This window comes from Mus pahari, chromosome 3 (genome assembly GCF_900095145.1).
Source record: "Mus pahari chromosome 3, PAHARI_EIJ_v1.1, whole genome shotgun sequence".
Lineage (NCBI taxonomy): Eukaryota > Metazoa > Chordata > Mammalia > Rodentia > Muridae > Mus > Mus pahari.
In genome coordinates this window covers 77,028,654-77,045,241 of record NC_034592.1, presented here as the reverse complement: position 1 = coordinate 77,045,241, position 16,588 = coordinate 77,028,654, and the positions used below count along the sequence as shown (strand labels likewise).

The window sequence follows — 16,588 nt, the reverse complement described above, 5'->3', positions numbered from 1 at the left end:
GGAAGCACATAACATACAGAATTCAATGACACACACATTCACGAAACTAACAACTCATGACTCCTGGGTGCCATACACAATAAAGATTTTGGAGGTGGAAATAAGACCAATCCAGAAGCAGGGGTTGGCCTGGCATGCTGGGACACACTTGTGATCCCAGAACTTAGGAAGCTAAATCAGGAGGATCATGAATTCAAGGCCAGCCTAGGCTACCTAGCAGGATGGTCTCAACCATGGCCCCCAACACCGAACAAACAAAACAAAACAAAATAAAAACAGCAAATTATTAACTGAGATGCACAAGAGGTCTCTGGTCACTGTTATATTCCTAGACTCAGCCTAGTATCTGGACCTTGACAGAAGCAAAATTCTGAGATGTCCTGAATTTAATTAAAAGAGTGGAGGGAGGTGGAAGGAAGTGATGAGAAACATTAATTAGACATAATGAAAGACCCTCTCTCACATTCCTGAATGCATATTGAAACCTTGACTCCATTCTTATTACATTCAACACCAAGGCTAACATCCTTAGCTACTGATTTTTCCAAGTCAGATGCAAGACCACTCTCCTGTCTCACAGACTAATTCTGCTCCTCGTATTTATAAATGCAGGCCCTATGTGAATTTACATTTACTTTCCCTTATTTTTTGTTACAAAACACTCTTAGATCTTGGTTTTAGGGACATTTTTCAAACTGCTTTCTAGCCTTGCTGTAGGTGGTGGAGGAAACATACCCTACCTTTCCCTTCCACTACTGGTGATTCACTAGGGCTGCTCACATGCTAGGCAAGTACTCTGCTGCTGAACTACATGCCCAGTCTAATAAACTCTTAATTCAGAGCTCCCTGGGTTCTAAGAGTTTCGGTTTAATACCTACAGGAGGCACACAGCACAATTTTCTTTTGAGAAGACAAGTAGTATGGACTCCATTCTGCTAAGAGACACATTGTGGGGTGTGTATGTGTGAGGGGATCATCAGAGCTGTGTGACTGTCATGAAAAATTTCTCCTGAACAAATGGCTCTGATGGCAGTTCTAATGTTATTTTTAATTTTGTATCTTGTTCTCCCATCCTCTGAGAAATCACATCAGAGACACCTCTGACTTTTAACTTGCCCCTCCCACTTTTCTACAATGTTCTGAAGAGAGGAATGTTTTGAGGATAGACGCTTTGTGCTATATCGCAGAAGTCAACTGTAAGATAATTGCAGCGGAAACAGCTTTTAATCAACTGACAGGCAGCTTTAAGGAAATTAATGAGGGCAGAATCTTGGGAAGAGGTAAATCATTTTTGACAACAAAGCTGTCTTGCTTCTGTCCCAATCTTTCCTATCTTGAAGAAATGGTACCCTTCCAATAGATTAAAAATAAAGTGTCTGTAATTTCAGTATCTACTCCCCAAAGCCAAATCTGCTTCCCCAAGATTAAGAAATAATTCAGACCCTTGGACCTTCTGAGTGTTCTTGACCAAGTCAGAGTTTGGATCACCTTTGAAAATTAAAGTTTTAAAATTCAGATGTACAGAGATGTGTAAGATTGTACCACAGGTAGGGGTCTGGGGCAGGACAGTGGTGAAGATTAGACACATTAAAATAAATGTAGGATGGTCCAGAGGATCCCGTGTATGAGAAGTCATATGAATGCTGGCCAGGACTAATGGCTTCAGGCACACACCCAGATCCAGGATCTAAGCTACAATGGAAATTACAGGAAGATGAGCACCCTGCATATCATGTTTTTCCAATTAATCTTTGGTGGATATTGTTGTGTTTTTTTTCCACAGTCTAGGCTTGTCTTTTTTTTTTTTTTTCTTGTAAGATTTATTTATTTTTATTTTGTGTGTAAGGATATTTTGCTTTGTGTGTGTGTATGTGTGTGACATAATATGTATGTGGAGGTCTGAGGGCACCTTTTGAGAGCTAGTTTTCTCCTTTCACTATGTGTGTTTAAGGGGTAAAATTCAGGTCCGGCTTAGTGGCAGGTGCCTTTACCTGTTGAGCTACCTCACAGCTAACACTGAATCCTACCTCCAGTTCTCAGGTGCTGGGCTCAGGTGTGCATCATCACTCCTGGCTCAGTTCTAGTCCTTAAGCTTCCCAGGGCACTAACACTAGGATGATGGTTAACATGACCCAGAATGCTTAGGATATAGAATACCCATCAATTTCTCAGTTACTTGGAAATATCTAAAAGATGGTTAATAGGAGGAACTGGAGAAGTAAACCAGATGAGAGCTCACCACTAAAGAGCAGAACTCATAAAACCAAGAAGGGAAGAGAGCTGTCTGTGGGTGTAGCTCAGTTGTATGTGCAGGCTCTGAGGTCTGGTTCAATCTCTAGCATCACAAACACATGAAAACCAGACAGACATTCTAATACACCTTCCACATGGCTAACCAGGGCAATACTGAGCCTTTAAATAAAGCTTTACTGCATAAAGAAACCATTTTCAATAAATAGGCTGATATTTCCCAACCAAGCTAAATGATGGTACTCTTGTCCATCACTTCTACAGAAAGAGAGAAAGTGGGATGGTATGTGAGTCAGAAGCACCGAGCTTCAAGTTCCTTGAGCCTCTAATGTACTGAGAATTGCTTCCAGTTCTTTCTCCTTGTGGTGTTGGGGATAGAATCTTGCATGGGTTAGAAAAGCACTCTACTTCTTTGCTCCAGCTCTAAACCATTTGTCTGCATCTGTTGAGGAAGGATAGTCCATGCCTTAGGGAAAAGAATGTGACATGTTAACATTCCCATTTGGAAGATACTAATCCTTCTTTTTATTTCTACTTCCTGGTTGAGAGTGCCTAGTAAATCCCTTCTCCTTGAGCCCCTGCCCTACCTCTGACTTTTCACTCTTTCCCCAAGTAACAAAGGGCTTATACACACAAACTGAAGGAGCAACTTGGTGTCTGACTATTTCTGGCTTCATTAGTAATTTTGTTATTGTGCTTTCACTTGGTTACAACCAAAGTTATTATAATGTGCAAGTTGCCACTATTTTAGAAAATTAATTGCAGTTTTCTGTTACAATATTGTGCCTTGTTCCAATTAGAAAATGAAAGCTGAGCGGGAACACAGGCAGTTTAGTGTTTTGGGAATTCAGCAAAACTTCAGCTCAGCAGTCTCTAAAAGCCTAACTTAAAACAAAACAGGAATTAACAAAAAGCCCTTACTTGTTCTAGTGAAAGGGAATCAAACAGCAAAGGTGACTGAGTTATAAAGAGTCTCACCTCCAGCTTAGGGGTTCTCTAGTGGACACAGAACGGAGACAGAAAACAGGAGCCTGGCCCATTCCTCCTGCTCTGCCAAGTCTCAGAATTAGAAGGAGCCTCAGAAAGCATCGAGGGGGAATACTAAAAGGATCTGCCCTCCAAGAAACAGGACAAAACTGAAAATGACTTGACCTGAGGAATCAAAGCCTTGAAGAGGTACAGACAATTAAGTGAACAAACGACCTGGAGAACCTCAACAACTGAAGAAAGATTGGAGGTGAAGCACAGGCACGCAGAGGGCTGAGTGTGGGCTGTGATGGAATTGCTCTGCTCCATGATGCCCTCCTACTTCGATGAACCCATGACAGCTCCATGACCAGGCTGGACTGGGTGGAGATGCAGTTAAGAACAGTTCTAGTCTTTACTAGCTCTATCCTACCAAGCTACACCAGAAGTGTATATAAATATCTGAAGATATAATGGAAATAAAAGCATTGTCTTCTAAAATCTGAAAGAAAAGGACAGGGAAACTTTAATCCCTGAGCTTGGGAGGTAAACGCAGGCAGATCTCTGTAAATTAAGGTCAGCCTGGTCTATAGAGTGAGACCCCGGGGAGGCTGAGTTTGGTGGAGACAACACAAACAGCAATGAAATCAGTAAAGGATCAAGGCAGGACATACCTCAGACTCATGATGGAGTAGGAAAATCTGAGCTTGAGTCTCTGCCTGCCTTGCTGAAATACTAAAGGCCACACCCTAGTGAAGGTGGGAGACATGAAGACCAGCAGAACCATTGGGAGGAAGGGGCTTGTTTTAAATTCAAAATTCCTTTTATGTACATGAGTGTTTACTTGCATTTATGTACAGGTACCACCCACATGAGTGCAAGATGACCTTCTTAGAGGTTAGAAGAAAGCATCCGATTCCCTACAACTGGACTTATTGATGATTGCGAGCCTCCAGGTGGGTATTTGAGAGCCAGACCTGGTCCTCTGCAAAGGCAGTAAATGGTCTTAGCCACTGAGCCAGTTCTCTAGTATGGGAAGCTTGTTTTAAGATACAGACACTGTGCCATTGTTATATCTTGTAAATACTTTTTACTTGGAGACAAGGCTTCATAATAGAACGGGCTGGCCTCAACTTAACAATCCTGATTCAGTCTCTGAGTAGCTGGGATCACCAGAACCCACTCTTGTAGACTGTAGGTCTAAAGTGAATCTGTGTTTTCCAGGGCCCCCTGTTACATAGGAACTATAGTTCCAATGCCCAAGCACTACTGTTGAACTCTTAGAATAAGCACACCAAAGCTAACAGCAATTAGCGATTCATTTACAGAAGATTACTTCATATGGGATCCTGTAAGAGATCATCTCCCGAGAGAGACATCACTTAGTGGGAATTAAAATAAATCAATACCCCAGAGGATTTTCCTCTGGGAATGTCTGTTGGTACAACAAGTTCATCTCTTTGAATATTATCATAGTGAATCCAAGAAGTTATTCTATAGTGGGGAGGGGGAAATACATGGTGGAGAAGCTCTAGGCTCCTTCAAGGGCAAGGCTAACTTTACAGATAGAGAAGCACCTATGCTAATCTATGGGGGGGGGGGGGGGGGGAGAGAGAGAGAGAGAGAGAGAGAGAGAGAGAGAGAGAGAGAGGGGCAGAGAGGTCCTTCAGTCCCATTTGAAAGAACTTCTGGATATGCAGGATGGCACAGCACAGTGTGCCTAGTACAACTAAAAGAGGGAATGCCAGGCTGCCAAGCATGCATGAAGACATCTAATGCCTAGCAAAACACACATCTACACACACACTCATGCATTCATAAAACATGTGTGGCTTCCCTTCCACTGAAGAGTGAGTTCAGGGACATTTACTGAACGCTTTGGTTCTTTGAATATAGGAACAAGCAAGACCTCAAACCCCAGAAAAGCAGAGTTGGTGAATGTCTGATTGAGCAAAATCAATTTGTTGAGATACCTTGATCCTGTAGGTGAGAGGAATGCTTCTCAAATAAGATTTTTCCAGTCACCTCAGTTTTCTTACCTAATGACAGATTAACGAGAATCAAAAAGCCTCACTGGAGATAGGGGGCATGCTCAGAAACAGCTGCTTGCATGAGGCACACAGCTAGCGAGCTGCCATTGAATGCCTCAGCAAGACAGCAGTGGACCAACTGGATCCTATCTTCCCCGCAGAATCCTCCAACCAAATTCCCTCAGCTCTGGCCTCACATGACAAAAGACACCTTCATTTTTGCTTATAGGTATTTGATTTTAGCCAGGTATTTCTGACTGATTATGAGAAAGATGGAGAGCTGGCAAGTTTTGCCTAGGAACTGGGCAAGAGGCCTGGGTTTTGAGAAGTAGCTGGAGATGTGTATTAGCATCACTGCAATAAGATCCATAAGAAATTTTTATTTTTTTTTACAACTAGTTAGAAGAGCTGCTGGGATCAGGATGTAGGTGGTGAGAGGCAGACACCAGGTGCTTAGGATTAGGGAAAGAACAACACTACACTAAAATTCTACTTCCATCTTCAGCTATCTAGCTAAGAAAACGACCTTGGTTTTCTCATTCTCACCCATACAGAACTCAAGTATCAGAAGTCTGCGTCACATTATCAGAGGCAGAGTGCCTTGTTGCTGCCCCTTTCAGAGGTTTTCAAGGCTGCCTCTGATTCTGATAGCTACCACCTGAAAATGATGAGGGCCAAGGTGCTTTTCTGAGATTCTCTTTAATTCACTTAGTTTCTACTGTGTTCAGGTTCTCTACCAGGTACTTGGATTTCATAAAGAGGAAACAGACGACTCTGCTCTCTAAAGGAGCTAAAGTCCAGCATATAGAAACAACTGCAGGTTGGTGAGACAAGTATTAGCACAATGGTGTGTACTCAGTTGGGTAGGAGTAGTCAGTTCTATAAAGGAAGCTGCCAAAGGAAGGGACAAACTTGAGGGCAACTCAAGATGCAGAAGAGGAAAAATCCCAGATTTTAAGGTATTCTGGCAAACAAGAGCTTTATCTGTATCAGGTTCAGGGAGTTTGAAAAGCAGTTCAGTATCTCAGTCAGCGAAAAGATACTACAATTAAGAAGCAGAGGAAGAAGAGGCCAGCAAAGGAAAGACCTCCCAAGCACACCCTTCCATCACTTTGCATATCTCTACTATTTTTTCTTGATAATAAATGCTTCCTAGTCCAAGAATTCAACAAGTCTTTACAAGCACAGCACTAGATGAAGGGCCCGGGGACTTTATTCTTAAGGAACTTATATTGAACCCAGATTGGGTTAGATTAACCATACAAGACACACAGCTAACGGGAACACACACACACACACACACACACACACACACACAAAACAAAATAAAACAAAACAACCCCACCAAATGAATGGAACTATAAATGGCACAGACTACATGAAAGTGAGGAATTAATTCATCAGTTCTTAGATTGGAACCAAGCTTAAATACTATTTAGTTAGAGAACTGTTCAAATGCTTGATTCTCCCTGACAAAACCCTGGCCAAATAAGCCCCTAGAAGATGAGGGAAACCCAGTCAGCCACCCTAGTCTAGGTGAGTCCGGAAGACAATTAACCATACTACACCCAATACATTCTCATGGCCAAACAGGAGGGGCATGCCTTATACAGGAGTGGGTCCTAAACGGCATTTCTACGCTGTTGGTAAAAGGGTTTGGTAATACCGAGCAAAAAAGCTGCCTAAAATCCTCTTGTTCCACCACAGCATGGTAGAATCATGGTATACAATCATTTTCTAAGCTTGTTTCCTTAATACCAAACCAGAACATGAACTTTATTTCCTGAGCCCTCCCCGTGTCTCTGCACTACAGGCTTACACTGAGGTTAGGAGTATGAAGCCGCTGGGAGCCTGAGGTGTGTTTCTTGGTGCTATGATCCCCACTCACACACAAGGCAAGTATGCCACCAAGATACTACTTCCCATTGTCTATATTTTTATTTTAAGGCAAGAATCTTCTTGTCACAGCCTCTCAAGATGTAACAATGACAATAGGTGCAGCTGAAAGTTCCTGACTTTCAATAGTTCTGATCTTCTAAAAGTGAAATATACTGGTCATGGGTCACCTGGACTAGGGTACTGGCCCGACTAGAGGATCACATCACAGTCCAGGAGAGATATGAAGAATGACACTCACCCTCATTGAAGTCTCACCACCATGGGCCTGTTGCAGCCTGAAGACCTGGGCTACCATGTGCTCTGTGGAGGGGTGCAGCAGGATCCTTCGTGAGGCCAATCCCACCATAACGTATCGGCCCATTGGGGACAGGCTTACAGAAATGGCATTGGGACCTGAGGACCAAGAGAAGACAGTCACATTTCTCAGAACTCTTGCCGTTCTGTGGACACAACTTTCATGCAGTCCTTTCTCCTTTTCTCCAGCTTTCACAGTCTGACTATGCTCAGGTGATCTTCTAGGGTTTCAGTGTGCAGTGCAGTGCAATGAACACTTGGCACTACTGAATACTAGCTAGGGTTCTCCTAACTTTACAAGACTGCTAGCACACTCTAAGCACTGTTCTGAAATATTTTTTCATTTAGGCATTATAAATCTTTTCCATTATTAAATAATCTTTCATAAGAGCAGCGTTAAAGCTACTTGTATTTTATGACATCACTGTATAGTTATTTTAATTTAAGCTCCTCCTTAAAAAAATCTCTTGAAGTAACAATTTGATGTTATGTACGATAAATAACACAGCACAAATATCTTTGTATAATCTTTGTAGTTCTCTGATTATGTCTTTAGAAGTGTAAAGACACTTAGAGTAAAACTTCTGGATTAAAGAACACACATATTTTGGAAGGCTTTGAAAACACAAAGCCACATTACCTTGCAGTATATGTGCTTACCCAGCTTTCCATGCCACAGCTAAAAAGCTCCTTCCTTATTGCTAGCCTTTGTCACAGGGGCACACTAGAGATGCTACTGTGGCAGGGAGAACTCTTACTGTGAGACTCTTCTATAATGGATGCTATAGCCAGCTCTCCTGCAAAGCAATCTTTCTCTGGCCTGTGCCTCAGTGAATGAAGGCAGAGGTAGTATGTGACCATTACTCTCACCCATGCACTCCATGCCTCACCTAGGAATGCCTTTGCCAAGGCATCAGCGTCAACTCTGTCATTAGGTTGGGCTTCCTATCCCTTACCAAATCGCTTGGTGTAGAGCATTTCCCCCAAGTTATGGGGGGCCAGGGAATACACTGCCAGGATGCCTTCATCAGGAAAGCCCCTCTGGCTGCTCGGGATGAAGGCTGCCAGGAGCTGGCCATCTGCAGAAATGTCACAGCTGGCATCATTGTAGATCTTGCAATTCTGTACCAGGACATTCACAGAGGCTGCATTGAATGAAGAAAAGGAGAGAAAGTTTAAACATCATGCTGTTAGAAATTCTGAGACCAAGATGTTTTTGGGCCCTTCTAAGGGTGTGAACCCTCTTCGGAAATGGGGCAAGCTGTCTTGATTAATTGAAGAGGAAATAAGAGAGGCAGGAAGGATCTGTGCATATCCCAATTAGTAGAAACTATAGGACAGTCCATTTCCATCCTTGCCACCATCAGAGTCTTAGTTCACAACTGATTAGATAAGAAAAAAGTTACTAACAAATGTCCCGGAGACCCACTCCAATGCTGCTATTGTTCAAAGTATGAAACCAAGATAAATGAAAACACAAAGCCACTGGTTCTAAAATAAAGGGGACGCAGGCAGAGCACTCCTGGGAAAGCAGGCCTCCTCAGAGCCTGCTATGTGATCTCACAGAAGGGAGCCACTACAGAAAAGCTGTGTCTGTATCTCCAGGAACACTAATCCCAACTCTGTACAGAAGAAAGAGAGAAACAAAGCCCACCCTGGACTAGACAGTGGAAGTTCTGTGCAGTTCTCATTATACTCTGTGCCTCTTAAATAATACCATGAACCAATGTCCCAAGGTAGACTTTATCTACATCTACATTACTAAGAATAATGCACTGGGCTGGCTAGGCAGTAGACTGGACCTACGAGGAAACAAAACAAAGTTGGAGGCTAGAGGCTAGAGATGGTGAGACCACACTCTGCTTGAAGGGACTAATGAGATGCTGGAGAGCACAGGACTGCGCCTCGCCTCGTTTAGCTTTGGTTTACATTTGAACCCTCAATGTTTGCACTGTGGGGTTCCCTGCTAAGGGAAAGTGGTTTATCCTTGATGTGAGGCTGGAACAAAAGGGCCCACCTGCCACCCACACTGACAGAGCACTAGGACACATGCAAACAGGCCAAGCTCCTAAGCTTTGCTTCACTTGGCTCTACTCCACTTAAAGTGACTTTGCACTTGTTCTCTTATTTGAAAGAGATGTCCATCATTAGAAGAGTAAAGTTAAAAAAATAAGTTAAAAGCAAAGCCAAATCAAGCTCAGGTTATCGTCATCAGATTCCGGGTAATATATCCCAGCAAGTCAAAATTCAGGAGTGAGACAGAAAGGGCAAGTTCCCCTAGGAAACTAGCCAAGGAAAACAAAAGAAAAAGATTGTTTTAAACGGCTCACGGGTTTGGAGATTGCGTGATGTGTAAAATTGTATTTGTTCTCCTTTCCCTATGTGTTGCTAACAAAGCTAAAGCTAACGGAGTACATAAAACCGACATCAGAACAAACTGATTAGGCTATTGTGCCAATCCCTGGGGGCTGACACCTACAGCACCATTACAAATAAAACTGAGGACAGTTCTGTTTGCTAACTAATAAAATAATGACATCCAAATACTACTGCTATCACCATTAGGCCTCTCTGCTGCTCAACTCCCAACCCACCATCTGCTCCAGCCTGCATGACTAGATTTATCTTGTTAGCATGGGACCGTCTGCTCCTGACACAGGGTCCCAAACCTTTTGCCAAAACTATAGTAATTTCCTCTGGATCCACATGATTCTAGTCAAAAAGACACAAAAGAATGTTAAAGTCGCTTTCCAGAGTGAGTCTATTTTGCTTTTCTAACCTTGATATGGGCATAATCCTAAGTAAGAAAAAAAAATTAATGATTTAGAATTGCCACCAAAGGCAGGGAATAGAGATAATAACAAATATTAAGTAGAAGGGCTGGAGAAATGGCTCAGCAGTTTTAAGCATGTATTGATCCTGACAAGGACTCCAACAGGACCTGAGTTTGAGTCCTAGCACCCACATGGGATGGCTCACAACCACTTGAACTCTAGCTCCAGGGGCTCTGACACCTTCTCCTAGTATCTATGGGCATCTACATGTCTATAAGCATATATACACAAACAAAAATACAAATGAATAAACATAAAAATGAATCTTAAAAATATCAAGTGCGAATACGAATAGGAAGTTGAGCCAAGCAGTGGTGGCGAACACCTTTAATCCCAGCACTCGGGAGGCAGAGGCAGGTGGATTTCTGAGTTCGAGGCCAGATTGGTCTACAGAGTGAGTTCCAGGACAGCCAGGGCTATACAGAGAAGACCTGTCTCAAACAACAACAACAACAACAACAACAACAACAACAACAACAACGAATAGGAAGATGATAGAATGCTATGGACTACTTTGCATAATTACCATTCTACTCTATGTTCCCAACATATATGACAGTTCATCTGTCTTGATGATAGAGATCTAGCTTGTATATATCAGCAGGAATTTTGGTTAAAAACAGAAGCATATAATAAGCTGAACCTACAGGCACTGGCCTGTAATTGCAGTTACTCAAAAGGCTGAGACGGATGGATAGCAAGTTCAAGGTTTGCCTTGAACTACATACAGATAGTTCAAGGACAGCCTGGACAACTTAGTGAAACCTAACTATAGAAAGTAACAAAGAAGGCTGGAAGTAACAAAGAGTTGCAGTGGAAGAACACTAGCCTATATAGAGGATATACCTACACTCGATCCCATTACCACTATGTGGGAGGGAGGGGCCATAATGAATGACCTTAAACTTCTTAAGCATCTAACTAATTATAAGGATAAAAGAACGGTTTTTCTTCTGGAAAGCTTGGCTTAAAGCTTGCAAAAACTGTGCAGATAGACAAAAAACATTCTGTCAGACTCGATTCCAAGCCACTATATTTGTGCTTGTATTTGATAAAGTCAATGGCTACTTCCCAAAGTCTGCTCCCTCTTCCAAGTCTACCCAATTTCATTACAGCTCCTGGTAACTATAATGAGCTCAGAAAGACAGCTAGGGATCTATTTATCTAGGCCCATGTTTCTACCCAATTAAAGGTATTTGGTAGGCACACAGAGGAATATGATAGCTCCATTATAGACAGCACCTGGCACTATTATATAGACAGCACTATTTCATTTTTCTTTCAAAGCTCCAATTAGCAACCTACACTTGCTGTCTGTTGCCCTTTTTAGAAACAGAAATAGTCAGTTATAATGGTCAGTGGTTACTAGAGTTCATGTGTGCAGTTTCCCCTCACCAAGTTGAAATTTTAGTTGGTTAATAATATGCACAAGGACAGTTCTTGGGTAGAGAAAAGTAACATTTAAAGGTAAAGAACAACTCATCCCTTTTTGGATTGAGCTAGGTAAGTAGATAGGAAGAAAGATATGAATGAAACATAGCTTAAGCCACTGTCAGCTCACAGCACTGGAAAATCCTGTTGATGTTCCTTACCTCACTCTGCTGGGCAGAGGCTGAGAGCAAGTATCTCCAGCAAGGCCCCAGGTGGCTCAAATGCTGAAAGTCTGGGACCACGGCTGAGAACTCAGCAACTTGCTGTCCTTTAGTGGTGACACATATGGGAAAGAACTATAGGACAGCGAGAACTGGGGATATATATATATATATAAAACTCAATGGGAGAATGTTTATCTTGCATATGGTAGGTTCTGAATTCAATACTGGTATGGAAAGAAAATAAAACCAAAACTACTTAAGAGGGTCAGGGGAGCCAAGTACAGCAGTGCACATCTGTAACCACTGCTCTTAGGAGTGATGGAGTGCACAGGCAGAAGGACGGCAGCAAGTTTGAGGCTACCCTGATGTACAGTGTGTTCCAGGCCAGTCAGGGTTACAAAGTGACTCTCAAAAAAATAACAAAACAACAACAACACCTCAACCAACCAACTAGCCAAAGAAAAAGTCAACACAAAACCCCAAGAGGTTCAGGTGTACCTTCAAAGGGAAATTATTTCCTAGTGAAAATGTTTTAGCAAGAAACAGGAGGGACGCCGGGCGTGGTGGCGCACGCCTTTAATCCCAGCACGCGGGAGGCAGAGGCAGGCGGATTTCTGAGTTCGAGGCCAGCCTGGTCTACTACAAAGTGAGTTCCAGGACAGCCAGGGCTATACAGAGAAACCCTGTCTCGAAAACAAACAAACAAACAAAAAGAAACAGGAGGGACTATAAATACAGATGCCCAGAAAAGTAGATGGCTCTGCTTTCCTATCAGATCTGTAAATTATAAAATATACCTTACACAAAGCTCTATAGGTAGCCTGTTGAAATCCAGATGAGACCGTGAGAGTGACTGGCAGCTGCAGTGCTTTACAAACCCATCACACAGAGATTTGGAAAACCACAAGGGTTTAAATCAGAAGCACAATTTCCTCTTGGCTACATCTCTGAGTCCCTCCAGCTACTGCAGATCAGAGCTCCGGATTGCATTATAAACACACCTTACAGGCATCAGTCACCATATTCACTGTATCTTATGGTGTCTTCTGCCAGGATATCTTAGTGTTCAAAGCCATTCATTCACCAAAAAAAGAGTTTCCTCACAAAAAATAGAGGAAGCCAGGTGTGGTGGTGCACACCTTTAATCCCAGCCTTGGGAGGCAGATGGGTCTCTCTGTGAGTTCAAAGCCAGCCTGTTCTACATAGTGAGTTCCAGAATAGTCAAGACAAGGATACAGGAACTCTGTCTCAAAAAAAAAAAAACAAAACAAACCAAGAATCCCAGAGTAAATTAAATTAGCTTTTTCCTCACTCTATTGATTTTTTTTTTGGGGGGGGAGGGGTGTTGTTATTCATGAAAGCAGCATAAAAATTCTACATGAGGCACTGGAGATGATGGCTCAGTGGCTAAGAACACTTGCTGCTCTTCTAGAAGGCAGGGATTAAATTCTTAGCACCCATCTATCAGACAGCTTATAACCTCTTGGTACTCTAGCTCCAAGAAATCCAACACCACCTTCTGACCTCTGCAAGCACCTGAACACACAGAACATACACATATATAGACAATCACACACATAAATAAAAATCTGCATGAGGTGAAGCATTACTCACAACATTCTAAGCTTCTAACACAGGTGAGAATCCATCAGCTCCCTTAATCTCAAGTGAGAGAAACAAGTAGCAAGAATCATTAACCTAATTCTAAAAAAGGGTTAAATTCGATTCAGAAAAATCATATGAGCAGCAACTTTGTGCCTGCTGAACCCATAAGTAAAACTAAAGATCAGTGGCTTCCAGGCTGGGGCACAGCTTCTGAAACCTAAAGCTAACCTCTAGTAGGAGGCAGATGACTTTGAAAAACAAAACAAAACAAAAACAAAATGAATCCTACAGCAACAGAGTCCCAATTTACTGACTAAATCTATCAAGAGTAAATAAAGTTCAAGACTACAAATATATATTTTATAGCTTACCTATAATTTTCGTTAAAACAGTTAAAAGTAGTTAAATAGGAACCTGCTGGGCGTTATGGCTCACCCATTTTAATCCCAGCACCTGGGAGGAAGAGGGAGGCAGAGTTCTGTGAGTTCAAGGCCAGAATGGTCTACACAAAGAGTTCCAGGACAGCTAGGAGACATATTAATGTTCCACCTGACACCCCCAAACACATACCAAAACAAACAAACAAACAAAAAAAGTTAGCTTAAATTGATATTGAATGCATACCAGTTGGTCATCTAGAACTAAGTTTCCCAATGGATCAAAGATGTAAATGTATAAAACTAAAATATAAAAGTAGGAAATGAGCCAGGCAGTGGTGGCGCATGCCTTTAATCCCAGCACTTAAGAGGCAGAGGCAGGCAGATTTCTTAGTTTGAGGCCAGCCTGGTCTACAGAGTGAGTTCCAGGACAGCCAGGGCTACACAGAGAAACCCTGTCTCCAAAAACCAAAAAAAAAAAAAAAAAAAAAAAAAAGTAGGAAATGATCTTAATGATGACACAAAGCCTAGGAACCATAAAAGGAAAGGTGTATAATTTTGGCTTAAAATAAGTTCTATGACAAAAATAACCTTCAACAAAGTCAGAGACAAATGACAAGAAGCTCCTTTTATAAGTTAATTTTTCAATTTATAAAGAACTTCTACAGAATTATGCCGAGAAAGAGATAAAGCACATGGCCAGTCAAGACAAGGCAGCATCATTAAGGATGTGGGGAACATAAGGAATAGAAACATAAAATGCTCATGTAGTAGTCTTTACCCTATTAAATCAATAAATACTGAAATTTGGAAACACATCCCTTCAGCAAGTGTTTATAAAATCAAGCACTCAAAGATTATGGAAGTGGAGCGGGGCAAGCACGGCGGCTCACACTTGTAATCCTAAGCATTCAGAGGCAAGGGGACTGCTCTGAACTCAAAACCAGTCTTGGGCTACGGTGAGGATTTGTTTGAAAACAAAAAGGAACAAACAATGCCTATAGATGAGATTATTAGTTGGAACAAGCTGTATAGAGAGGGAGATAAGGCAATATCTAACAAAATTATTCATGCACCTTTCCTTCCCTGTAGTTGTATTTCAAAGCAGCTATTTTACTGATATGCATGTGTAAGACAATCGGTAGCAGTTTATATAGCAAGACTGTGAACTCCAAAGTCCTTCAAGAGGACACTGGTTATAACGAATTACTAGGTAGCTATTTTTTCAAAAGAGGAGAAAGGGGTGCAGGCAGGGAAGGAGGAGGAGTGGCAGCTGTGGGGGCTGCCTGCACCAGCAGCAATAGCAGCAGCAGCTGCAGCTGCCACCAGTGATAGCTCATGCCTATAATCTCAGCACTCCAGGAAGCAGAGACAAGAAAGAGGACTGCTGCAAGCTCCTGGCTAACCTGGGATTCAGAGTAAGACCCTATCTCTAAACAAGACAAGAAGAACTAGAGTCAGCTCGGTGGGTAATACACAAGCTTGTCCTGAAAGCATGAGAACTTGAGTTTAAATCCCCTAGCACCAAGGCAATAAACTGGTCACAGAAAGGTGGAAAGGAGGAAAGGAAGAAAGGAAGAAAGGCATTCTGCAATCACAGCACTGAGGAACGAAGACAGGCAGATCCTGAGTGCCTTCTGACTCTCTCAAGGCAGTAGGATGAGAAGCAATACAGGAAGACTACAGACATCTTGCTCAGGCCTCTGCATGAGCACACATAGATGCATATAAGACACACACACACTCTTTACAAAATATGGAAGATCATGAGGTACACTGTACAGAAAGAAAAGTGAGAAGAGTATTGTACAGCACATTTTCATTTAGATCACACAAAATATGGAAAGCAATGCTCTCACTGTGCACACACACTCTTTCAAGAGATATGTCAGAACTGAAACTGATGGTGGTTACCTACTGCAAGGAGTCACAGGCAGCAGGGTGGAGGGCTAAGAAAGTTCTTATTGTATATCCTTTTTTTAAAAAAGATTTACTTATTATTTTATTTATATGAGTACACTGCAGCTGTCTTCAGACACACACTAGAAGAATGCATCAGATTCCATTACAGATGGTTGTGAGCTACCATGTGGTTGCTGGGAATTGAACTCAGGACATCTGGAAGAGCAGTCAGTGCTCTTAACCGCTGAGCCATCTCTCCAGTCCTTATTGTATATCCTTTAAGTAAGTTTTGAGTTGTAACTATATTATCTAACTTAAACAATGATAAAGTAAAAAATCAAAATAACTGAAGGTGAACTATGGCCAATAAGATATGGGTCACAAATCTACAGATGAACTTGAGTTTTCAATAAGGAAAACGCAAACTCTTCTACCATGGATTCTTAGAATTGGAGAACAGATTAGTGTACCAGTCAGCAAGATGGCTCAGTGGGTAAAAGCACTTTACCTCACAAGCACGGTAACTTGAGTACAACCCCCAGAATTCATAGTGGGAGAAGATAATTTATTCCTGAAGGTTATCCTCTGACCTCAACATATGTGCCGTGTGTGGCATGTGCATACATACCTACACACAATAATGAATAAAACAAAAGGGGGCTGGAGAGATGGCTCAGTGGTTAAGAGCACTGCTCTTCCAAAGGTCCTGAGTTCAAATTCCAGCAACCACATGGTGGCTCACAACCATCCGTAATGAGATCTGATGCCCTCTTGTGGAGTGTCTGAAGACAGCTACAGTGTACTTACATATAATAAATAAATAAATCTTAAAAAAA

General features: G+C 42.0%; 1 protein-coding gene across 4 annotated transcripts in view; it reads right to left on the bottom strand.

The window, feature by feature from the left end:
• Positions 1-16,588, bottom strand: part of Ambra1 (autophagy and beclin 1 regulator 1) — a 184,537-nt gene that overhangs the window by 23,851 nt on the left and 144,098 nt on the right. For all 4 annotated transcript variants that reach the window (XM_021192016.1, XM_021192018.1, XM_029535860.1 and 1 more), the window contains 2 exons: positions 8,396-8,584; positions 7,384-7,538 (listed from right to left, as the gene is read on the bottom strand). In XM_021192016.1, the coding sequence (XP_021047675.1) occupies positions 7,384-7,538; positions 8,396-8,584 (344 nt within the window). The remainder of the gene's footprint in view (positions 1-7,383; positions 7,539-8,395; positions 8,585-16,588) is intronic.